Below are 10,045 nucleotides of genomic sequence, written 5' to 3'. Positions count from 1 at the left end.
GAGAAGTTTTATTAAACCTCAAGGGCACAAATTGAACCAAAATAATTTACAACTAGATTTTAAATCCACGTAAGATAAGAATTCGATCACACCTCATTAATACCAAATAACTTAACCTTCTTAGCTACAATATCAACTAATTTGTTTATATATATAGAAATATGAAGAAAAGAGATAGAATCAAAATTAGAAGCAAGATCCAATATTTCCTCAAGCCACACTCGGACATTGCCTTCAGATACGAGTTTCTTAAAATCGGATTGAGAGGCCATTTGAATCCCTTGGACAATAGCTAGGGTTTGTTCTAATGGAGGAGGATACACTACATCAGTTAAAAGATACACAAACTATGAGGATTTATGTCATAAATCTCGTAGTCGGTGCATTTTGTAAATAAATTATTAATAAATAAATAAAATATTTATTTAATTAATAAAGTATTATGCATTATTTGCATAATTCAAAATCCAATCAACTAAGATTCGAGGTTATTTAATGTAGGTTGAATAGTATGTAATTGATATATAGGTTTATAATATATGAATAAAGTTGGATAGTGGTAACACTATGGATACAGTTCTAATTAATTAATTAATTTTTTTTAAAAATTATTAAATACAAATTTAATAGTTGAAAATTTAAGCCCCGTTTGTTAACTATTTTATTTTTTTTTTAAATCGCTTGGTCGATGTCGATTTTGAGAGAAAACCGACACCGAAAACTGACCAAAAAATGAGTGTGAAATTTGTCCGACCATCGGTCGGGACGGTCGGTCGATTTAGTTTTTTTAGGAGGAGCCAAGGTGAATGAAAAGGAAAGATGAATTGATAATGTGTTATTGTTAGGTTAATAAAATTAGCAATTTTTTTTAATTTTAAATCAATCATTTTTTAATGAAAAAATTTAAATAAATCATGTAATGGGTTTGAAAATTAGGCAAGATAAAAAATAATAATAAATCAATAGTAAAATAGTAGGCTTGGGCCTGTGTTTGTGGTAATAGGCTTGCTTTTATACTTATTTATTTTTTTAAAAAAAACAACAACAACGACAACAACAAATATATATATACGTCGGTCGGTCGATCGGTTTTCAAATTTCTGATCGACCTTAATTCGGTAGGGTCGATTTGGTCGGTTTGATGTATACCCCTACTATAGAAACTACTTTAATCTCCAAATTTCTTACTTTGTTATCAACTTTTCACCCGTAGTTTAAAAAACCAAGCCAAATTTTGAAAAATTAAAAAAATAGCTTTTAAAAAGTTATTTTTGTTCTTGAACTTTAGTTAAGAATTTAACATTGTTCTTAATACCGATGCAAATTATTGTAAGAAATAAGAAATAAGACAATTTAATTTTCAAAAAACAAAAACAGAAAAACAAAATGCTTATCAAATAAAATCTTAGAAATATTATAAAAAAAATGGATTAGCTTTTGAAATATTTAATTTTGAAAACAAGTCATTTTGATAAAAATTGAAGTATTTGGAAATTAGTGAAAATAACTTTTGAAGTGTTTAAAAGGTTAACGAGTTTTTATCGAAAGAGTTTAAATAAAAATATTTTTTTCTCCTCAAGTAAAAAAAGGCAAGAAAATCAGAGTATGTATAAGAATGCCACGTGTCGAGTTTTTTCAGATCAGACGACTACTAAAACATCAGGATGAACAAACGCCATGGAATCGAAGCATATAATTTTAATTCTTTTCTTTTCTATTAAGAAAAGAAAAGAAAATTGGACCGAGAGAGAGAGGGGGGCGTGGAAGACAACAAAGAGAAGAAGTAGAAGAATAAGGTGGATCTGTTCGGTACTCTGTTTGTGAATTAGGGCATCTTTATTGAAAAATGGCGTTGCAGTGGATGCTTTTGGCTTATACGGTGGCAGTGGAGGCTGCCATCGCCATTCTTCTTACCATTCCTTCACCCAAGTTGCTCAAGAAACGCTTCGTCTCTTTGATTTCACTCATTCTACAGCCTGCACTCTTCGTTGTCCCCTTCGCCGGCTTTCAGATTCTAGGTTTACTTCTATTTTGATTTTGTAATTTTCTTTGTTCGAAATTTCATTCTGGTATCCGATGTTTTGCAAATCTCGACTTGGAACCGAGATCGAACCTTGACTTCTATTTTGGGGTTTCTTGTCGTACTGTGTAGATATCTACTGGAAGAATGAGCACCGGTTGATGTGCACATCTGAGATCTGTACCGCTGCTGAGAGGGATCGATATGAGAAATCTGTAAGTATAAATGCCTAGTTGGGTTTTTCTAATTTATGGTGTTTTACTGTTTTAATTGGGTTCTCTAGGATGCAGCATTAGGTGATCAAAATGTTTTATTTCGTTAATACTAGCAATCGCTGGAATTTCGAAGGATTAGAAATTGATGGAATTTGGATACATCTACGGTATCGGTATATTTAACCCCTTCTAATTAACTCTAGTAATTGTTGGAATTCAGGAAGGAGAGTGCATAGTTGGGCTATCTTGCCCTGACGATGGAAAGTCAGGAACTCTGGTTATCTTCACAGTATTGTTTTCATATTCTTCTTGATCATGATCCTACCATTGTTCATTTCCTTCTCGTACAACAAACGAGATTGAATCCTTCAAATCTTTTGAAGAGCAAAAGATTGAAGTGTTAGAACGACTCTGTTAAGTATATGATTGTACTCATAGTTTCTATGTTGCAGGATATGAATCTGGTTTGATGATGCCCTTGCCCTGTATCATTTTCATATAATTTCATTGGATAATGAACTAGTCGGGGAGGTGGAGTTGAAATGATGTGATGGTTAAAGTCCAAATCATTAGAAAATCGAATGTCGTATATGCTTGAGCTTCACTGAGACTTGAGTAGGATACATCATAGAAAGTGATTGGAACTTGGTGAACAACGAAGTGGTTGCCCAAATAAGAAGGTGGAGTTTAGTGGGGTGGGTGGGTAGGGGTGGATTGGAATTAGGAACGAATGAGGTAAATCGGAATTGAACCAATATGAAACTGTACTATTATCGTAGGATCTTTATTGGCCAAGCCTGTACTTTCCAGTTCCCAGTTTCCAGATTCCAGGGCATATTCTAATTTTACCTCAGCTTTGCAACTTTTTTTAATGTGTATATATATAAATTAGTGTTCAGGTCAGTTTATGCACACCTCAACTAATTTCACGAGACAACTCGATTGACCCTTCAACATTTAGATGTCAAGAAAACTCGTAGGATATTTAGGTAGGTGACCACCATGAATTGAACCAATTACCTTTTAGCTCTTTAACAAGGGGACTCTTATTTACCTCTAGGTTGGCCCATAATGGTTACCTTAGCTTTGAAACTAATTAGCAATGTGTTCTAATTTTGGATGAGGTTTGAAAACATCTTTCGAAGTTATGCATTCTCTCCCCAAGTTATCTTTTTCTTCTAAAAGAATCACAATCCATAACACGCAGAAATATTCTCTTTTTTCTTCTTTTTCTCTATAAAATTTGAAAACTCCTCTATCTGTGTTGTATGCAATCAGAAAAAGACCCACAATGTATACGGTTCCTCTCATCTACAGTCTAATAGGTTCTCCTTCTCCCCCTTCTGCAATCTATGAAAAGAAATCCACAACGCAGGAAGAATGGCAGAAAGTGAAACTAAGGGGGCGGAAAAGAACTAGCCTCAAATAGAAAATGGGGATAACAGGAAATTTGAATGTTCATTCAATAAACTCCTGTTTTTTCCAAAAAGTAAAAACAAAATACAACCTATGCGGCTATGCTGAACCACCATATATTTGTTAGTAATTTCAAAACCATACATATTCTTGAAAATTTTTCCTATTATCACGATCTCTGAGGCTGTGGATAAAACAGAATTGCCTTCCCTCCCTGATTTCTGCTATGCTATTTTTTGTCTTCTTTACTTGCTTTCCCCGACCCTTATCAAGAATGTTTATCATTCAGATCTATAAAGCTCAGAGGAATGTGATTCTGTGTGTTGCTGCATGCCTTCTCTACTGGTATGTTACAAGAAAATCCTGTCCATTTGAAAATTTTAAGTTGTGTCAATTTCGTCTGAACTTCTATCGATCATATGCATGCAGGTGTATCTACCGCGTTTGCAAGTATAACAAAGAGATTGAAAGTTTGGAGGAGGTAGAGAAAAGATACAAAGATCAGTAGGTTACAGGGAATATGAAATCCTGTTATATGTGGGAATGGTTTTTTAGCCACGGCTTGTGTTATTGATACTTAAATCTTTGTTTGTACTTGAGTATTGGAAGTATTAACGTTATTAGAACACTATAACTTTGTTGTTTTAGCGTTGGTCAATTATTCAGCTTTATGAAAAAGGAACTCATACCATTACTGTTGTTGGATTAGTGGGAATAAAATAATTTAGGTCTGGATGCGATTACAATGAAATAGAATGATCTCGTGTGGTTTTGGTGTGTGCTTTATGAAGAAAAACTAGGTTTTCTATTCATTGTTTCAAGTTCCAATATGGTTCTATATACCCTTAGTTTGTATCAAGTGGTATCTGGAGTAGATATGCAAGTTGTTGAATTCATATCTAACGATTATTATGGAGCAGTTACATTATAACTATGATAAATGAGTTGGTCTAAATTGATAAAATTCTGTCATGTAAAAGTGGTATTTTTTAGGAGAAAAATATCTTTTTGATCCCTAAGTTTTGAGTTTAGTTTCTACTCGGTCTTTTAAGTTTAAAAATGTTACCCTTTTAGCTTTGAGTTCGATTTCAATTTATTCTATTTCAAAATGTTTAATCTTACTCTTGAGATTTGAGTTTTATTTCAAGGTCTCTAGAATTTAAGGTTTACATTTTTAATTTTGATTTTTCGTTAAATATTTACTTTTTACTAATAATATTTTAATAATTAATTTTAAAAAATTTATATTTAACTAAGTTTTACTATTTTTTTTATCAATATTAAAAATAATTTTAAAATTTTACTTTATAATTATTTTAAAATAATGAATAAACATTAATGTTAAAGATTTAATCGCGGATTTAGAGAATAAAAGTTTAAATATTGAAACCGTATACCAAATTGATACAATTTCATTTTACTCTTTAGATTTATGAAATTGTTTTATGTGTATATGAAATTGGATTGATTGACACGTGCTCTCAAATGAATCATAGATTTTCTTAAAAGAATTTTTTTTCAAGTGGAAGCTCATGTCGGCAAAAGTTAGTTGATTTGGTGGGATTGTGGTGTGAAAGAGATCTAAGATTTTAGAATAGGAAAATAAAGAGAGAAATTAAAAATATACTTCCCGTGAATGGTTTTTTGACCAAATTTGTGGAAAAGAAAATTCTGCAAATTATTAATTTCCTTTTCCTTCTTGGAACTTCGATTTTGCGACATGAGATAGAAGCTGTAGGTCAATTTATGGTAATTTAAGTTGGACTCAAATTTCATTTTCTTTAAAAAATTATTTATTTACTAAAATTAGTCCTAAGAGATTAAATATAGATTTATACTTTAAACCACGGAGATTATATCTTTAAATAAATAATAAGTGTATCAACATAAATCTTGAATTTTTGTAAATGTATTAATTTACACTATTCTGTTAGATTATGTTGTGACTTATAATTGTTTCAATAAAACTTATAAATTGTCATAAGTGAACCAATTTAAATCATTTATTAAGATTACGTTTAAAACTCATCAATGCATCTATTATTTTTCATGTCTAAACTTCTTCAAATGTTGGATTAACAAAATGGTCTATTAAAATTGATGTATGGACAATTTTCAAACAAAATTCTAATTAAAAGTTCAAATTAATACATTCACTTCTAAAAATTTAGAATTTAAATGGATCAGTTTATTAATTTACAATTTTAATTTAATTTACAATTTTAATTGATACAACTAGTGGTACAAATAGATGTTTTCTTTAAATTTAAAGCTTTCAATTATTTGTCTAATAAATTAAATTTAGATTTAGAGATTAACTTTTCTTTTAAAAAAATTATTTAGGGATTAACTTTTAATTTAAATAAAACTAAATACCAATTAAAGATAATAACATAATAATTTTAGTGGTCAAAACACAATTTTGATACCTATACTTTGAAGTTTGTTCAATTTTAATCATGTAATCTCAAATGTTAAATTTTAGTTTTTGTAGTTTGGTCTAAAATTTAGTCATTTAAAAGTTAATTTTTATCAATTTGAAAGTATAAAGACTATAATTAAGACTCAATTTAGTAACCATTTTGTTTTTTGTTTTTGTTTTTAAAATTTAAATCTATTTCATCCACATTTTTTACGATGGTTTTGTATCTTTTTGAAATACAATGATTGAATTTTTAATCAAATTCTAAAAAAAAAAAAATAACTTTTTGAAGCTACTTTTTTTCATTGATAAATAGTAGATAATAAAGAAGAAATTTAAAAATACAAGTAGTACTGGTATGTTTAATTTTTAAAAATAAAAAATAAAACAGTCTAAATAATTTAAAATATGGAGAGTAAAATTAATTAAAAAAAAAACCCTTTAATTTTAAAATGATCCATTTTTTCAGAATTATAACGTGAATCACAACCTATATTTTAATTCGCATATTTATAATAATATAAAAAGTATCCTTCGTGGAACGTAACACACTTGTTTCTGTTTTGGACATCAAGACTCTAAAATTCAGCTCTCCCACGTCTCTTTGTTTCATCCATTTCTTCTCTCCGGAACCATCCGACCACCACCTTCCTCTAGGGTTTCGCTTCTTCTCCGGTAAAATTCCCCATTCTTTAATCTATTTTGTATTCTTGGCGTCTATTTCCGGCCTTTTGTTTTCGTTTTTCTTCAGAATTTGATGGCGAATGTGTGGTTAACGGTGGGAATTTGGATTGTTCTATTTGCAGGGCTCGCATGGAAGCTGCCATGGCAACTGTGATCGGATCTCCCATTGGAGCTTTTGCTCGCCTAAATTCTACTGGAAGATCGGAAATCTTCGGCAACGAACTTGGTTTTGTGCGCTTTCCTTCCCTATCTCATGTCCCAATTCGTGTAAGCATGTTTCTCTTTTTACTTACCTACCTCCGAATTCTTTTTTTTTTTCCTTATTTTGAGCTTTATTGATTTGGAGATTTTTAATTTGATGTTCAATTTAATCGCCAGGTGTTGGGTTGGGTTGGGTTTGGTAGTGGTCGGTAAGGGTCGTGAGAAATTGAGAATAGTCTAGGGTGCACCAGGTGGCCCGAACACTAGTGGATATATATAATTGAAATTGATGTTTTAAGTTCTGAAACGGCTTGTTCTTGGTGCTTTGATTTTGTTATGTGTAAGTGAATCAGTGATGTGATGCGATCCTGCACCAAGTCTCCCTCTATAACCTGCAAAGTTCAGTTTCTATGTATTTAAACATCTACACTAAATTTGTATGGCTCGTGCCAGGCTTAGCTTTTTGACAATATATGTGAGGGGAAATCAAACCTTTGACCTCAGTTAATGGCCCAGTTCATATATGATGTATTTATACCATAAATTTAGCAACTGTATGATACCGACGAGGTATAGCCTTCGTGGTTTAAATTCTAACGGCTTTTCTCTTCTTTTTTTTTTACCTTTCTATTTTTAAATGAAATTTCATAAGGTAGTATAAATTTAATTTGTATCCGACTTTTTTATTTGATGGTGTTGCATATTACATTTGAATTTGAGTTTGATTTGGATTATGCTACGTTTATGAACTTCCAAAGTTTCTACTAATTTTTAAAACGAATTCTTATTTCATGTTATTTATGTAAATGCGTTTTTTCCCCGTTGTGGCAACTATGCCCTCAGGTATCTTACTCCAAACTCTGGAATAAGAAATTAGGCTCTGGAATTAGAAGAAGCACGGTAGTTAGGGCATCCATGGATGCGGAGTCATCTGAATCAGATGATCCTATTGCTCCCCTTCAGTTGGAGTCTCCAATTGGGCAGTTTTTGACTCAAATCTTGGTTAGCCATCCCCATCTTGTCCCTGCTGCTGTTGAGCAACAGCTTGAGCAGCTTCAAATTGACCGTGATGCCGAGGGGAATAAGGAGGCTTCTGGTTCTGGTACTGATTTGGTTTTGTACAGGTGAGTTTCTTATCTTGTGTAATTATTGTGTTGACAAATAACAGAATGACTTAGAGACTTCTCCAGTGAAAGCTTTTGTTTAGCATCAGATAAGAGAGTGACAACAACAACAACAATAATCAGATAGAGAGAATTACATGGAAACAAGAAAATTGAAGTTTCCTAGGTAGTCGCATTCTAGGTCTTGGTCTAATGATTGTAGGGGTGTAAAAGGTTCTTGATGAGCTATTGAGAAGATGCAACTGAATAATTGCTGTATGTTGGGCTAGTACATGTACATAATGGGGAAATACTACTTATGGTTTTCTTGGTTACACATTATATCATTTCTTGTGCACCTAGGAAGAAGTAATTAATTCTTAATTTTCTTGGAAATGCGAATGCATGAATATAAAAGGTTTCTATTGGCATATAAACTTGTCTTTGCTAAACATGACATTCGAACAGCCAAATAGCTAGATTTTAGGTGCTGTATTGATATTTTTCTATTGCTTCTGCAATCATCAGGAGAATTGCTGAGGTCAAGGCAAATGAAAGGAAAAAAGTTTTAGAAGAAATCCTATATGCTTTGGTAGTACAGAAATTCATGGATGCTAATGTTCCCCTGATACCTGCAATAACTCCTTTATCTTCTGATGTTTCTGGCCGAGTTGACACTTGGGCTGCTAATGATGATAGCCTTGAGCATCTTCACTCGCCTGAAGCATATGAAATGATTCAGAACCACCTCGCTCTCATCCTTGGGAACAGGGTGGGTGACTCAACCTCAGTAGTACAAATAAGCAAACTCAGGGTTGGCCAGGTCTATGCTGCTTCAGTGATGTATGGCTACTTTCTTAAGCGAGTTGACCAGCGCTTTCAGCTTGAGAAGACTATGAAAGTTCTTCCAAAAGCATCAAATGTAGAAGAGGGTATAATCCAGCAAGTTATTGGAGAGGATGTGAGACCTAATGTGGGAGAGAACTCACCACCTGTTTCACCACATCCCGAAATCTCTTCCTGGCCCGATCATGATGGGAACGGTGTTGGGGGATTTGGTCAAGGTATAAAAGCTTCTAGACTGCGCAATTACGTAATGGCCTTTGATGGGGAGACACTTCAGAGATATGCAACAATAAGATCCAAAGAGGCTGTCGGCATCATCGAGAAGCACACAGAAGCATTGTTTGGTAGACCTGAAATTGCTATAACACCTCAAGGAACCATCGATCCTTCCAAAGATGAACAGTTGAAGATTAGCTTCGGTGGTTTGAAGGGATTGGTTTTGGAAGCTGTCACTTTTGGTTCTTTCCTCTGGGATGTCGAAAGCTATGTGGATTCAAGGTACCATTTTGTTGTGAGTTGAGCTAAATGCCATTCCTGCCAGAAGTATGTTTGTACTAATACCAACTTAATCTGTGCGGGTCATGCTGTATATTAACTACGTATGTGATTCTGACTGATCAAAAACTATACAAATTTAGGGGGAAAGAGTTTCATTTTTTAGGCTTTACAGGAATTTTCACAACATACTGTTATAGAATTCGTTTCAACTTTCTTCCCTTCTTTCTGTGCACAACCCACATCGACACGTTCTGTTATCTCTGAACATATTATTTAGAAAGTCAATTCAAACAGGACTTTTATCTCTATCTCATGGAAAGAACAACTTGTTCACTCCATTGGAAAAATCGACAAATCTGTGAGCCATATGAGAAGTGGTAATTAGGATTCATTCTTGGGTGAAAGGTCTTGTGAGGAAGGTAACTTTTTTTTGTCTAGTCATGGAGAAAATTCACTCATTTCTGTTCTTTTTCATCTGCTGATTTCACATCCAAGTAACTGATTTTTTTGGTTCAGTCATCAGAAGAGAATACGATGGTCAAAGTTGGGGACTAATCTGCAAATAAATTCTACCACGTTACTCATTGGCATTTTAGTAATTTTATGTACCAACTTCTTAATAAAAGCTCGTCTCTTGTTA

The 10,045-nt window shown here is 32.8% G+C and overlaps 2 protein-coding genes across 2 annotated transcripts; both read left to right on the top strand.

The window, feature by feature from the left end:
* The first annotated feature begins 1,678 nt into the window (after positions 1 to 1,678).
* Positions 1,679 to 4,402, top strand: LOC120082452 (uncharacterized). Its single transcript, XM_039037632.2, has 4 exons — positions 1,679 to 2,018; positions 2,153 to 2,235; positions 3,941 to 3,996; positions 4,081 to 4,402. The coding sequence occupies exons 1-4, from the start codon at positions 1,847 to 1,849 to the stop codon at positions 4,157 to 4,159; spliced, it is 390 nt and encodes a 129-aa protein (XP_038893560.1). The 5' UTR covers positions 1,679 to 1,846; the 3' UTR covers positions 4,160 to 4,402.
* A 2,151-nt stretch (positions 4,403 to 6,553) lies between these two features.
* Positions 6,554 to 9,623, top strand: LOC120083095 (UV-B-induced protein At3g17800, chloroplastic). The gene is made up of 4 exons (XM_039038649.2): positions 6,554 to 6,748; positions 6,880 to 7,024; positions 7,802 to 8,082; positions 8,590 to 9,623. Exons 2-4 carry the CDS (start codon positions 6,887 to 6,889, stop codon positions 9,425 to 9,427), a joined length of 1,257 nt encoding a protein of 418 aa, XP_038894577.2. The 5' UTR covers positions 6,554 to 6,748; positions 6,880 to 6,886; the 3' UTR covers positions 9,428 to 9,623.
* Positions 9,624 to 10,045: the final 422 nt, after the last annotated feature.

Source organism: Benincasa hispida, chromosome 8, assembly GCF_027475165.1.
Source record: "Benincasa hispida cultivar pf3 chromosome 8, pf3_genome.v1.1, whole genome shotgun sequence".
Classification (NCBI taxonomy): Eukaryota; Viridiplantae; Streptophyta; class Magnoliopsida; order Cucurbitales; family Cucurbitaceae; genus Benincasa; species Benincasa hispida.
The sequence above is the reverse complement of the archived record's forward strand: the minus strand, read 5'-3'. Positions and strand labels throughout refer to the sequence as shown.

Excerpts from the sequence above, each read along its gene's own strand:
- LOC120083095 (XM_039038649.2), top strand. The coding sequence starts at position 6,887 with ATGGAAGCTGCCATGGCAACTGTGATCGGATCTCCCATTGGAGCTTTT. Across the intron at positions 7,025-7,801 it reads TATCTCATGTCCCAATTCGT|GTATCTTACTCCAAACTCTG; the intron begins GTAAGCATGTTT and ends CTATGCCCTCAG. Across the intron at positions 8,083-8,589 it reads ACTGATTTGGTTTTGTACAG|GAGAATTGCTGAGGTCAAGG; the intron begins GTGAGTTTCTTA and ends TGCAATCATCAG.
- LOC120082452 (XM_039037632.2), top strand. The coding sequence starts at position 1,847 with ATGGCGTTGCAGTGGATGCTTTTGGCTTATACGGTGGCAGTGGAGGCT. Across the intron at positions 2,019-2,152 it reads CGCCGGCTTTCAGATTCTAG|ATATCTACTGGAAGAATGAG; the intron begins GTTTACTTCTAT and ends CGTACTGTGTAG. Across the intron at positions 3,997-4,080 it reads GCTGCATGCCTTCTCTACTG|GTGTATCTACCGCGTTTGCA; the intron begins GTATGTTACAAG and ends ATATGCATGCAG.